The sequence below is a fragment of the Sturnus vulgaris genome, chromosome 1 (genome assembly GCF_052056855.1).
Source record: "Sturnus vulgaris isolate bStuVul1 chromosome 1, bStuVul1.hap1, whole genome shotgun sequence".
NCBI classification, from domain to species: Eukaryota; Metazoa; Chordata; class Aves; order Passeriformes; family Sturnidae; genus Sturnus; species Sturnus vulgaris.
In genome coordinates, this window is record NC_142243.1 from 156,359,162 (window position 1) to 156,373,886 (window position 14,725).

The 14,725-nt window shown below is 60.0% G+C and overlaps 1 protein-coding gene across 1 annotated transcript in view; it reads left to right on the top strand.

The window, feature by feature from the left end:
• EPPK1 (epiplakin 1) overlaps window positions 1-10,445 on the top strand; it is a 31,477-nt gene extending 21,032 nt beyond the window's left edge. Inside the window, exons 2-6 of the mRNA XM_088164750.1 lie at window positions 2,011-2,181; window positions 2,389-2,496; window positions 2,560-2,676; window positions 2,722-2,811; window positions 6,942-10,445. Coding sequence (XP_088020876.1) covers window positions 2,011-2,181; window positions 2,389-2,496; window positions 2,560-2,676; window positions 2,722-2,811; window positions 6,942-10,445 — 3,990 coding nt within the window. The remainder of the gene's footprint in view (window positions 1-2,010; window positions 2,182-2,388; window positions 2,497-2,559; window positions 2,677-2,721; window positions 2,812-6,941) is intronic.
• Window positions 10,446-14,725: the final 4,280 nt, after the last annotated feature.

Genomic DNA, 14,725 nt, shown 5'->3' on the forward strand with positions numbered 1-14,725 from the left:
ATTAATGATAATGACGATAATAATGATAATAATAGTAATAATTGATAGTAATGTTGAAGTTCTGTTTCGATCAATAATTCCCAGTAACTCGAGGCCCCGGGGATGCTCCAGGATGTCCCCAGGGAAGGGCAGAGCTGGAGCCCCCAGGCCCGGGGCAAAGTGACAAATCCAAGTTCCCCGGGACACAGCCCAGCACTTCAGGTGGCCATTATTTATTAATAATTGATTTGTTAATTGCCTGTTGTTTGTTTAGTGGATATTTATTATTGATTTATCATTGATTTGTTAATTATGTGTTGTTTATTTATTGTATATTTATTATCTATTATTTGTTTATTAATTATGTATTTATTTATTATTTATTTGCTATGCATTTATTATGTATTTATTATTTTTTATTTATTTATTTATTGTTTTATTGTTTAGTTATAATTTAATTATTAAGTATTAATTATAAATCTTAATATAATAGTATTAATGATTAATGTAATAGTATTAATAATAATAATAATTAAGTTTTATTAAGTATTATAAAGTATTATTTCTTGTTATTTGTGTCCATGCCAATTTCCCACTGCTGGCACTTCCAGGGAAGTGAAATGTAGAGTGACACAACATCCACGTCATCATCATCATCATCATCGTCATCACCATCATCATCACCATCATCACCATCATCATCATCGTCATTGTCATTGTAATCATCATCGTCATCATCATCGTCATTGTCATTGTCATCATCATTATCATCATCACCATCATCATCATCATCATCATCATCATCATCATCATCATCATCACCATCATCATCACCATCATCATCATCGTCATCACCATCATCATCGTCATCACCATCATCATCGTCATCGTCATTGTCATTGTCATCATCATTATCATCATCACCATCATCATCATCACCATCATCATCGTCATCGTCATCATCATCATCATCACCATCATCATCGTCATCACCATCATCATCGTCATCGTCATTGTCATTGTCATCGTCATCACCATCATCACCATCATCATCATCACCATCATCATCGTCATTGTCATCATCATCATCATCATCATCGTCACCATCATCATCATCATCATCATCATCATCGTCATCACCATCATCATCGTCATTGTCATCATCATCATCACCCAGGGGACACGGTGACACCCGGGGGACACGGTGACACCCGGGGGACACGGTGACGCTCAGAGGACACGGTGACACACGGGGGACACGGTGACACCCAGGGGACACGGTGACACCCAGGGGACACGGTGACACCTGGGGGACACGGTGACACCCAGGGGACACGGTGACACTCAGAGGACACGGTGACACACGGGGGACACGGTGACACCCGGGGGACACGGTGACACCCGGGGGACACGGTGACACACGGGGGACACGGTGACACCCAGAGGACACGGTGACACAGGGGGGACACGGTGACACACGGGGCTGTGTCACAGCTCTCTCTGCCACTCGTGTCCCCACCCATGGGAGTCACACCCTGAACAGCGAGGGACACCCAGAGTGACACCAGGGACACCAGGGACACACAGTGACACAGGAGTGACACCAGGGGACACACAGTGGCACGGGAATGACACCAGGGACACAGAGAGTGACACCAGGGACACCAGGGACACCCAGAGTGACACACAGTGACACCGGGGACACACAGTGACACAGGAGTGACACAGGAGTGACACCAGGGACACACAGTGACACAGGGAGGGACACCAGAGCCCACACAATCACACACAGTCACACACAGGTGGTGGCTGCAGGGACAGGTGCAGGCACAGGGACAGGCACAGGGCCAGGTGCAGGGCCAGGTGCAGGGCCAGGTGCAGGCACAGGGACAGGCACAGGGCCAGGTGCAGGGCCAGGTGTGCAGCTCCCACCCTCACACCTCAACCGATCCCGGAGCCGCCGTGTCCCTGGCGCGGTGGCCGCGTCCGGAGCCCCGTGGGGAGAGGCGAGCGCCAGGGTTTGTGCCCCAGGTGCTCCAGGTGCTCCAGGTGATCCAGATGCTCCAGGTGATCCAGATGCTCCAGGTGATCCAGGTGATCCAGATGTTCCAGGTGATCCAGGTGCTCCAGGTGATCCAGGTGATCCAGGTGATCCAGGTGATCCAGATGTTCCAGGTGATCCAGGTGCTCCAGGTGATCCAGGTGATCCAGGTGTTCCAGGTGCTCCAGGTGATCCAGGTGATCCAGATGTTCCAGGTGATCCAGGTGCTCCAGGTGCTCCAGATGCTCCAGGTGCTCCAGGTGCCCCAGGTGCTCCAGGTGCCCCAGGTGCTCCAGGTGCTCCAGGTGCTCCAGGTGATCCAGATGTTCCAGGTGATCCAGGTGCTCCAGCTGCTCCAGGTGCTCCAGGTGCTCCAGGTGCTCCAGGTGATCCAGATGCTCCAGGTGATCCAGATGCTCCAGGTGATCCAGGTGATCCAGATGTTCCAGGTGATCCAGGTGCCCCAGGTGATCCAGGTGATCCAGGTGCCCCAGGTGCCCCAGGTGATCCAGGTGATCCAGGTGCCCCAGGTGATCCAGGTGATCCAGGTGCTCCAGGTGATCCAGGTGCTCCAGATGATCCAGGTGCTCCAGCTGCTCCAGGTGCTCCAGGTGATCCAGGTGCTCCAGATGCTCCAGGTGATCCAGGTGCCCCAGGTGATCCAGGTGATCCAGGTGCTCCAGGTGCTCCAGATGCTCCAGGTGATCCAGGTGCCCCAGGTGATCCAGGTGATCCAGGTGATCCAGGTGCTCCAGATGCTCCAGGTGATCCAGGTGCCCCAGGTGATCCAGGTGCTCCAGGTGCCCCAGGTGCTCCAGGTGATCCAGGTGCTCCAGGTGATCCAGATGCTCCAGGTGCCCCAGGTGATCCAGGTGCTCCAGGTGCGCTCCCGTGTGCCAGCGCAGGCAGCGCCTCCCTGCTATTGCCAGGGGCGGGGAGGGAAGGGTTTAAATTGGGCACCTGCCTGCTCTGCTCACCTGGCTGGGAGTGGCGGCAGGAGGAGGAGGAGGAGGAGGAAGAGGAGGAAGAGGAGGAGGAGGAGGATCGGAGCCTGCCGGCGATCCAGCCGCTCTGGATTCAGGTCCGGCAGGTAGGACTGAGCCCACCTGGGGTCACCGAGGCCACCACCCACCGGGGACCTGCGGGGGAAGCGGGGACCTGGGCCCATCCCACACGGGGAGGGGGCGGCTGCTGAAAGCCCCGGGACTGGCGAGCGGGAGATGCGCAGGCAGGACGGAGCCCTGCGGGGAAGGGACAAAGTGACCGAGGAGCAGCGGGGGGACGGAGCTGCTGCTCCGGGGGATGTTTTGTGTCGTCAGCGCCTCAGGGGATGCGGGAGGGAAACAGGGAGACCCCCCTGAGCCTGCCGGGACCCGGGGCTGGAGATCTGGGGATCACTGAGATCAGGGGATGGAGCTCTGGGGATCACTGGGATATGGGGATGGAGCTCTGGGGATCACTGGGATCAGGGGATGGAGCACTGGGGATCACTGGGATGTGGGGATGGAGCACTGGGAATCACTGGGATCAGGGGATGGAGCACTGGGGATCACTGGGATATGGGGATGGAGCACTGGGGATCACTGGGATATGGGGATGGAGCACTGGGGATCACTGGGATATGGGGATGGAGCTCTGGGGATCACTGGGATCAGGGGATGGAGCACTGGGGATCACTGGGATATGGGGATGGAGCACTGGGAATCACTGGGATCAGGGGATGGAGCACTGGGGATCACTGGGATATGGGGCTGGGGGTCTGGGGATCGCTGGGACCCGGGGCTGGAGCTCTGGGGATCGCTGGGATATGGGGCTGGGGGGACTGGGGATCACTGGGATATGGGGATGGAGCACTGGGGATCACTGGGATCAGGGGATGGAGCTCTGGGGATCACTGGGATATGGGGCTGGGGGGACTGGGGATCACTGGGATATGGGGATGGAGCTCTGGGGATCACTGGGATATGGGGATGGAGCACTGGGGATCACTGGGATATGGGGCTGGGGGGACTGGGGATCACTGGGATCAGGGACTGGGGGGACTGGGGATCACTGGGATCAGGGGCTGGAGCACTGGGGATCACTGGGATCAGGGACTGGGGGGACTGGTGTTATTTCCTTCCAGGGAAATTTGATATTATTTCCTTTCCCGGGATATTTGGTGTTATTATTTCTTTTCCCGGGATATTTGGTGTGATTATTTGTTTTCCCGGGATATTTGGTGTGATTATTTCCTTCCCCGGGATATTTGGTGTGATTATTTCTTTTCCCGGGATATTTGGTGTGATTATTCCCCTTCCCGGGATATTTTTTTGTCTTTTCCCTCTCTGGGCTGGGGTCCCCTCGCTCTGGGACCACCCCGGTTCTCCCCAGTTCTAAAATCGCTTCCTCTGCCCCGGGAGCTGCGTGTGCAGCCCAGCCCCGCATCAGGGGGTTCATCAGAGAGCGGTTAATTACAGGTTAATTACAGATAGCGATTGGGAAACGCTTCGGCACTGCTGGGTGTTCACACGACAGCCGTGTCCTACAAAGCTGTCACCGGCTCCAGGCTGTGACACCGAGCCCCGGGAGCCGCGGCCAGCGCAGCAGGGACAGAAACCGGCCCCAAAAATCCCGACAGCATCGCCCGAGCTGGGCAGGAGGGACAGGGGGACACGGGACAGGGGGACAGAGGGACAGGGGGACACAGGGACAGGGGGGACACAGGGACACAGGGACAGAAGGACAGAGGGACAGGAGGGACAGGGGGACACGGGACAGGGGGACAGGGGACAGGGGGACAGAGGGACAGAGGGACAGGGGGACACAAGGACAGGGGGACACGGGGACAGGGGGACAGAGGGACAGAGGGACAGGAACTGCTGAGGGACAGAGGGACAGGGGGACAGAGGGACAGGAACTTCTGAGGGGACAGAGGGACACAGGGACAGGGGTACAGAGGGACAGAGGGACAGAGGGACAGGAGCTGCTTCAGGGACAGGGGGACACAGGGACAGGAGCTGCTGAGGGGACAGAGGGACAGAGGGACACAGGGACAGAGGGACACAGGGACAGGAGCTGCTGAGGGGACAGAGGGACAGAGGGACACAGGGACAGAGGGACACAGGGACAGGAGGTGCTGCAGGGACACAGGGACACAGGGACAGAGGGACAGAGGGACACAGGGACAGGAGGTGCTGAGGGACACAGGGACACAGGGACAGAGGGACACAGGGACACAGGGACAGAGGGACAGGCGGCTCGAGGTGGGACAGGGGCACGGGCAGGGTCCCCGCTGAGCACGGGCTGGGCCGGGCCGGGTTTGTTGCCATAAATCTCTTCCCTATCGGGATCCATCTGCCTCAGCACCAATCCCATATTTAAGGGATCAAAGCAATGAGTCAGAGACTTCCCGATTGTTGGGGTAACAGCCGGGGAGTGGAGCCCTGGCCCCGATAATGAGTGAAACGCCTCATTAGTGTCACTCACCGTCATTAGTGTCACTCACCGTCATTAGTGTCACTCAGCCGAGTTTACTGATGGGTGTTCCCGGGGAGCTGCTCCGGGTTTCGAGTCTCTGCTTTTGCAGGGCTGTGGCCTCATGGCTGCACGATGCTGGAGATGCCGAGCGTTTGTTTCCAGGGCTCCCCGAGGGGACCAGGTGGCACCGTGAGCCATCGTGGCCGTGGGTGGCATCGCTGCCTGTGCCAGGGGCTGGAACCAGACGAGCTTTGAGCTCTGCTCCCACCCAGACTCTCCCGGGATTCCATCGCGCATCAGCGATTGCTGCATTAAACCACGCAGAGCCCAGCTCTGGGGGGCAGGGGGGTGACAGGGACGGGCTTTGGGGTCTCTGCCCGCCCCCAGAGCCCCCAAGAGCCCCCAGAGCCCCCAAGAGCCCAGCAGAGCCAGAGGGAAGGAAAGCTCATCTCTGAGCCGCCTCTGCCCCATCGCTCCATCCCCGTGTCCTGTGGGGTCACACAGCCCCCACAGCCTCGGGCTGGGCCTGTCACCCTGTGCCCCAGCTCGCCCAGGGCCAGCCCGTGGCCAGCACGGGCCCAGGCCTGGCCACGGTCTCAGGAAATCCCCGAGGAGCCCCGGTGGGGCTGTGCTGCCGGGTCAGGAGCCACTGCTGCCTCCTGGCATGGCCCGAGCTCGGGGAGAGGCCACCAGGGAAATCCGGGAGCCCCAGGGCAGCTCCAGGGAGCAGGGAGGGAGCAATGATGCCTGGAACAGAGGCTGGATCAGAGTTAAAGGATAAATCAGGAATTTATTAAAAACCCTTCAAAGGATTCACCTGGGGCAGTACAAGAGCCTGGCCAGGGCTACACCCACGATGGACCCAAGATGGAGCTGAAGTGGACTCTGAGTCACAAATTCTCACACTTTTTTGAGTTTTGGTCCATTTCCACATTGTCCAATTCCAGCTCCAGGTTCTGCAGTCCCACCCTCCCAGATTCTCTGCTCCATTTGCTGTTGTTTGCATTATTTGGGGCCTGAAGCTGGGAAGGTGTCCTTGGTTTCTGGGGCTGGGAAAGGATTGTTCTGTGTGACTGAGCTGTGAGGAGAGCTTGGGACACTCTGTGAAATCCAGAGTTACACCCTAATGCAGCACAGAGTCTGGAAAACATGAAAGTGAAAACTTGGGGCACCAGGAGCAGCTGTCCTGCCTTGTGCTGGCATCAGCCCAGAAGTGGTGGCTGTGTCAGGCAGGGACAGAGAAGTGGCTGAGGCCTCAGAAGCGATTTATTGCAGGAGTAGGAATGTTTTTATGGACTGGTTCTCTGAATCACGGACAGAATAAACTCATTGGTCCAGGGAAGGCAACACCTCTTGTAAACGTGCTCTTACCAAAACATCCCGCTCCTCTCTCGCTCCTGTCCCCACCACCGGGTGCTGAACTTCGTTATTCATTCTTTCCCTCCCGTTTTCCTTTCAGTAGCTCGGGGAAACTCAAACTGCTGTTTTCCCCGGCTGGCACCCACAGCCTCCGGGAAATCCACACCCGGGTTTGTGCCTCACCACGGGCTCTGCTTTTCCTCCCTCCTCAGACACACTCGGAGCCCCACAGCAGCACGACTGTGCCCCACAGACCACGCCGAAGATGAGCGGATGCTCCCAGAAGAACAAACCCACGGGGACTCACCTGGCTGCAGGTGAGCTCGAAGGGGTGGGCGGGGCCGGCGGTAACTTCATCGCCGGAGTCTTCCTGCAGGCCGAGAGGAAGAAGCTGAGCATCGACGAGGCCATGAGGAGGGGGCTGCTGAGCCCGGGCACGGCGCTGGTGCTGCTGGAGGCGCAGGCGGCCTCGGGGCTGCTCACGGAGCCGCGGAGGAACGAGCGGCTCTCGGCGGAGGCGGCGCTGGCCCGGGGGCTCATCGGCCACGACTTCTACGACAAGCTGCGGTCGGCGGAGGGAGCCGTGACGGGCTACACAGAGCCCTGCACGGGCCACAGGATCTCCCTGTTCCAGGCCGTGAGGGACGGGCTCATCCTCAGGGACCACGGCATCCGCCTGCTGCAGGCCCAGATCGCCACGGGCGGCATCATCGACCCCGAACACGGCCACCGCATCCCCGTGGAGGTGGCCCGCGAGCGGGGCTACTTGGACCAGGAGATGAGCCGGGTGCTGGCCGACCCCGAGAGCCAAGCAAGGACCTGCTTCGACCCCAACACCCACGAGAACCTGACGTACCTGCAGCTGCTGCGCCGCTGCGTGCCCGACCCCGACACGGGGCTGCTCATGCTGCAGCTGATGGACAAGGGCTCCGCGCTGTCCCAGCTGAGCCAGGATGCCCGCAAAGCCCTGCAGGCCGCCCGCACCACGCTGCCCCTGCGGCTCTTCCAGGGCCACAGCGTCAGCGCCTGGGAGCTCCTCTTCTCCCGCTACGTCCCTGAGCAGCGGCGCCAGGAGCTCCTGCGCAGCTACAAGGCGGGCACGGTCACCATTGCCCAGATGATCGAGCTCCTCACGGCCATCGTCACCAGGGCTGAGGCCCAGGGTGACAACAAGGCCACCGAGGCCACCGAGAGGGAGGTGCTGCCCGACCCCATGCAGAACGGGAGCGCCTCAAACTCCCAGACGGAACGGGAGCAGGAGCAGGAACCAGAACAGGAGGTGGAAAAGGAGCAGGAACCAGAACAGGAGGTGGAAGAGGAGGAGAAGGAGAAGCAGCTGGATCAGGAGCAGGACCAGGATCAGGATCTGGAGCGGTCCCTCAAGTCCCACACGGTCGAGGTCCTGGCAGGCGGATTCCAGGGCAGGAAGGTGTCCCTGTGGGATCTCCTCTTCTCCCGCTACATCCCCGCTCCTCAGCGAGAGGAGCTGCTGAGGAAATACAGGGCAGGGACGGTCACCACGGCAGAGATGAGCGAGCTCCTCACGGCCACCATCGCGGGGGCAGAAAGGGACAGCGAGGCTCCGGGCTCGTCCAAACCCCGTAACGAGGGGAGGGCGTCGCCCCCAGCCCGGGACACGCAGGCCCGGGAGCAGCAGCTGAGAAAATCCCTGAAGTCTGCAAGCGTGCGTGTCACGGCCGGGGAGTTCCGGGGACAAATCGTGTCCGTGCTGGACCTGCTCTTCTCGCAGCACATCCCCCAGGGGAGGCGGCAGCAGCTGCTGGAGCTCTACAGGGCAGGGATCCTGAGCTCCGAGCTGGTGGCCACCGTGCTCACCTCCATGCTGAACCGAGCAGAGGCTGCCAGCGCCAGGAGCCCGCGCAGGGCAGGGGAGGATGAGGAGGATGAGGAGGATGGCTCAGCACAGCTGGATGATGCCTTGAAGGCCAGCACCATCATTGTGCCTGCCGGGGAGCTGCGGGGCAGGCAGGTGTCCCTGTGGGAGCTGCTCTGCTCCCAGCACATCCCCGAGGAGAAGCGGCAGGAGCTGCTGGAGCTCTACCGTGAGCGGTTATTAACTCTGGAGCTGCTGACAACTGCTGTCACCGCTCTGATCAGGAAAAAAGAATCGACCGGCAGGAAATTCCAAATTACAGTCAGGAGCTCCAACCAGGACCCTGTGCCAGCGGCACGGGAGGGTGACAACCCCCCCGGAGAAGAACCGTGGGAAACAACCCTAAAAACCACAAAGATCCGTGTCCAGGCTGCGGAGTTTGGGGGCCACGAGGTCTCGCTGTGGGACCTGCTCCAGTCCCGGTACATCCCCGAGGAGAGCAGGGAGGAGGTGCTGGAGCTGTACCGGGCAGGTGAGCTGAGCCTGGAGCAGGTGAGGACAGTGGTGAGCACCATTGTGAGCAGGGCAGCAGCAGCGAGGGCAGAGCCAGGAGAGAGGGGAGAGCCAGGAGAGCCCGAGAGTGGCCCCGGGGCAGAACCTGTGGCCACCGTGAGTGGCCCTAGGGCAGAACCAGTGGCGCCTGAGAGTGGCCCCAGGGCAGAACCAGTGGCCACCGTGAGTGGCCCCAGGGCACAGCCAGTGGCCCCTGAGAGTGGCCCCAGGGCAGAACCAGTGGCCACAGAGGCTGAGCCCAGCCCCCTGCACGGGGACAGGGCCTGGGAAGAGACCCTGAAGGCCACCAGAGCCGAGGTGCCAGTGGGGCAGTTCCAGGGCAGGCAGGTGTCCCTGTGGGAGCTGCTCTGCTCCCAGCACATCCCCGAGGAGAAGCGGCAGGAGCTGCTGGAGCTCTACCGAGGGGGGACCCTGCCCCTGGAGCAGCTCATACTTGCTGTCACCACTCTGATCAGGAAAAAAGAATCGACCGGCAGGAAATTCCAAATTACAGTCAGGAGCTCCAACCAGGACCCTGTGCCAGCGGCACGGGAGGGTGACAAACCCCTCAGAGAAGAACCGTGGGAAACAACCCTAAAAACCACAAAGATCCGTGTCCAGGCTGCGGAGTTTGGGGGCCACGAGGTCTCGCTGTGGGACCTGCTCCAGTCCCGGTTCATCCCCGAGGAGAGCAGGGAGGAGGTGCTGGAGCTGTACCGGGCAGGTGAGCTGAGCCTGGAGCAGGTGAGGACAGTGGTGAGCACCATTGTGAGCAGGGCAGCAGCAGCGAGGGCAGAGCCAGGAGAGAGGGGAGAGCCAGGAGAGCCCGAGAGTGGCCCCGGGGCAGAGCCAGTGGCCACCGTGAGTGGCCCTAGGGCAGAACCAGTGGCCCCTGTGAGTGGCCCCAGGGCACAGTCAGTGGCCCCTGTCAGTGGCCAGAGCAGCCCCAGCCCCAGCCCGGCCCGGGGTCCCCCCCGGGCCCCTCCCGGGCTCACCCTGCAGCTCCTGCGCTCCGCGGGCTCGTCGGTCACGGTGGGGCCGTGCCAGGAGCGCTCGGTGCCGCTCTCGGAGCTGCTGCGGGCCCGGAGCGTGTCCCGGTACCGGCGAGAGGCGGAACTGGAATCGTTCCCCTGGGGAAGGGTGACCGTGAACCGGGTCACGATAACAACCAGCGTCAGCAGCGAGGGGTGGCGGGAGGAGAACCGGAACCGGCACCAGTGACACCAAGCGGGACCAGTGACAGAGACCGGGACCGGTGACACCGACTGGGACCAGTGACAGCGAGCCTGGCACCTCTGACACCGAACCTGGCACCGCTGACACCGAACCTGGCTCCGGTGTCCCTTTGCCCTTTGTGCCCCCCGTGTGTCCCCGCGGTGCCAGCCCCGTGGGTGGCACAGGTGGGTGTTTGGATTAAACTCCTCCTGTCCCAGCCCTGGCTCTGTTCTCATTTCTTTTTCCCAGCTGAGCTTGCCCAGAGCGGCTCTGGGGGTGCCCAGGAGCCCTGGCACAGCCCTGGCACAGCTCTGGCACTGCCCCTTGTCACCGGGGCAAGGACAGGGACACGTGGGGACAGCGCCCAGATGGGCCGGACAGACAGAGACAGAGAGACAGACAGACACAGACAGACAGACAGAGATAGACAGACAGACACACAGCTCCTGCTCAGCACAGCTGGGCACACGTGGGGCTGTGCTGACCCGGGGGACACTGAGACCTCACCTGTCCCTGCAGGTGGGCACACAGGGGTCCCTGGGCTGCAGGAGCTCGTGGCACGCGGGCACCAAAGGACAGGGACCCTGGTGCCAGGGCCGTGACCCCTGTGACAGTGGGAGGTGGCCGGGGACACCCACAGGAGTGGCACGAGGTCACTGCACACGGGAAGGAGGACACTGGAAATTCCTGGGAAGGGAGCAGGGAAAAGGGTGGCACATCCTGAGGTGCTTATTGTCCTTTCCTATTGTCCCATCCCACTGTCCCATTGTCCTTTCCTATTGTCCCATCCCACTGTCCCATCCCATCCCATCCCATCCCATCCCATTTTCCCATCCCACTGTCCCATCCCATTGTCCCATCCATTGGTCCCATCCCATTTTCCCATCCCACTGTCCCATCCCATTTTCCCATCCCACTGTCCCATTGTCCCATCCCATTGTCCCATCCATTGGTCCCATCCCATTTTCCCATTCCATTGTCCCATCCCATCCCATTTTCCCATCCCGTGAGGTCCCAGACAAGCTCAGCAATGCTGAGGCTCAGGGGAGGAGAGGGAGGATGAGTGTGAGGACTCCCGGGATGAAGAAATGCCCGGGGTGGGAGGCACAGCAGCCACGAGCTCCGTGTGTGCCCCACACGTGCCCCACACGTGCCCCACACGTGCCCCCCACGTGCCCCACACGTGCCCCACGTGTTGTCACCGCGGGCTATTGCCAGCCCAGCACGAGCCCAGGTGAGTTCTGCACCCTGGGGGTGGCTGGGATGCCCTGGGCCACTGAACACGAGACACAAAAGAGCCACGGCTGGGCCGAGGAACCCCCTGGGCTACCAAACAAGAGCTGGGTTAGGGGCAGGCTCGGGGTCAGGCTCAGGGTCAGGCTCAGGGTCAGGGTTGGGTTCAGGGTCAGCTTTAGGGTTATGGGTTAAGGTCAGGGTCAGGGTTAAGATCAGGGTTAGGGTCAGGGTTAAGATCAGGGTCAGGGTCAGGGTTAAGATCAGGCTCAGGGTCCGGGTTAAGATCAGGGTTAGGGTCAGGGTTAAGATCAGGGTTAGGGTCAGGGTTAAGGTCAGGGTCAGGGTTAGGGTTAAGGTCAGGGTCAGGGTTAGGGTTAAGGTCAGGGTCAGGGTTAGGGTTAAGATCAGGGTTAGGGTCAGGGTTAAGATCAGGGTTAGGGTCAGGGTTAAGGTCAGGGTCAGGGTTAGGGTTGGGCCACACGGTGACACTGCTCCTGACACGGACTGGGCACTAGATTAGGGTCAGTGTCAGGGTCAGGGTTAGGATTAGGGTTAGGATGAGGATCAGGATTAGGTTTAGTGTTTGGACACAAGGTGACACTGGTGACACTGCTGTCCCCATGTCACTGCTGCTGGCATGGACTGGGCACTGGGTCAGGGTCAGGACCAGGGTTAGTGTTAGAATTAGGGTCAGGGTTAGGGTTAGGATTTGGGTTAGGATCAGGATTAGGATCAGGATTTAGGTTAGGATCAGGATTAGTGTCAGGGTTAGGATTTGGGTTAGGATCAGGATTTAGGTTAGGATCAGGATTAGTGTCAGGGTTAGGATTTGGGTTAGGATCAGGATTAGTGTCAGGGTTAGGGTTTGGACACACGGTGACGCTGGTGACACTGCTGTCCCCGTGTCGCTGCTCCTGGCATGGCCTGGGCACCACCCCAGGGACACCCCGGGGCCGCTCTGGTGGCCAATGGCGAGCAGGGACTCGGTGCCAGGCTCACCGTGCCCGGGTCCCCCAGCCTGGCACGGCTCCAGGGACTCGCGCTGGCAGCGCCGCCTTTCCCAAAAATCAGCGGACAGAGAGCGGGGGGGGGGAGCGGAATCCGCTCCCATCCTGAACAGCTCCTGGAGCAACGGGACGGAGCCGAGCGGGCACGGGGGGACACGGGGGGCACGGGGGGAAGGAAGGGTCGGGATCTGGATCCTCATCCCTGCGGGAATCCCGAACCTCGCACCGGGAATCGCCTCGGGGTTTATGGGGGCAGGAAGGGCCGGGGTCTGGATCCCCATCCCTGCGGGAATCCCGCACCGGGAATCGCCTCGGGGCGGCGGGAGAGGAGCGGGGTGACGGGAAAAGCTGCAGGAAAAGGAGCAGGAACGCAGCAAATCCCAAAGGCCACGGGACAGCAGAGGGAGCGCCCAGAGCGGCTTTTCCTGCAGGGTAATCACAGAATCACGGCCCGGGGAAGGGACCTCAAAGCTCGTCCTGTGCCAGCCCTGCCCACCCTGCCAGGGAACAATTCCTCCCTGATATCCAATTTAAATCCAATTTAAATCCAATTTAAATTTGCTCTTGCAGCACAAAGCTGTCCCACCTCTTGCCCTGTCACTGCAGGCTCTGGTGACAAGTCCCTCTCCAGGGACCCGGGGGGGGTTACACACCCCTGCAGCGGTGCCCTCGAGTGTGGGACGTGGTGCCAGCCTGGCCCGTGACCCCCTGGGACCCCCTGAAACCCCCAGGGACCCCCTGGGACCCCCTGAAATCCCTTGGGACCACTCTGGGACCTCTTGGGATCCCCTGGGACCCCCTTGGAAGTCCTGGGACCCCCCAGGGCCCCCCAGCCCAGCCGAGGGGGCTGCCAGGGCTGCCCCTGCTCTCTCACCGGCCCCCAGCGCTGTCTGAGCGCCCGGCCCGATCTCGTCCCGTGCCAGCCCCGCTCCCGGCGCTGTTTGTCCCTGATAAATTTTATCTGCGGGCACATCTGTGCTGGGAGCGGCCCCTGCTCCTCCTCCTCCCCCCGCTGTGTCTGAGCCCCTTTTCCAGCGCGAATCCCGGGGTTTGGGGGCTCCGGCCGCTCACAGAGCCCTGAACCCCCTCCGGAAAAACCTCCCGGGGCAGCTGAGAGCGATACCCGGAGCCCCCATCCCCGCTGAGCCCACCCTGGCCTTTTCCTCCTCCTTTTCCTCCTCTTCCTCCTCCTGTTCCTTTTCCTTTTGCTCCTTTTCCTTTTGCTCCTTTTCCTTTTCCTTTTCCCTTTTCCTTTTCCTTTTCCTTTTCCTCCTTTTCCTTTTCCTTTTCCTTTTCCTTTTCCTTTTCCTTTTCCTTTTCCTTTTCCTCCTTTTCCTTTTCCTTTTCCTTTTCCTTTTCCTTTTCCTTTTCATTTTCCTTTTCCTTTTCCTCCTTTTCCTTTTCCTTTTCCTTTTCCTTTTCCTTTTCCTTTTCCTTTTCCTTTTCCTTTTCCTTTTCCTCCTCCTCCTCCTCCCATGACTGCTCCTGCAGCCCCAAAGTCACCTGTCCCTGTCCCCAGCCCTCACCTGCAGTTTGTTGGCGCAGCTCCTGATAAAGAGATGAAATTTGATTTAAATATTGATTTGAGCATTGGATTTGGCTGCGGGAGCCCCCGTTGTCCCCCCCAGTCCCCGAGGCAGGCAGGGCCCGGCTCGTGGCTCTGTCCCCCCGTTCAGGGTTTCCCTTTCCGGGTTTGCAGTCACTGGGATGTGCTGGGGATGCCGATTGTCCTGGGTTTGTCCCCACAGCACAGAGGGGTCAGCAGCGCAGCCCTGGGGGCTCCTGCAGCTTTTCCCCAGCCCCAGGTCTCAGCTGACACCAGCTCTGTCCCGGGTGGGACCTGGGGGATAAAAAGGAACGAGCCAGGCTGTGGTGATGAACCCGGGCCCAGTTTGGCCCTGGACTGGTTCCAGTTCAGAGCTCGGGGGAGGGTCAGGGGTTGTTGGGATGGGAATTCCTGGCTCTGAGGTGACACAGCAGGTGTCTGTGCTCTGTGGGGCAGCCAGGAGAGGATCCTGAGCCTGAAGTGCTGGGGCTGGGATT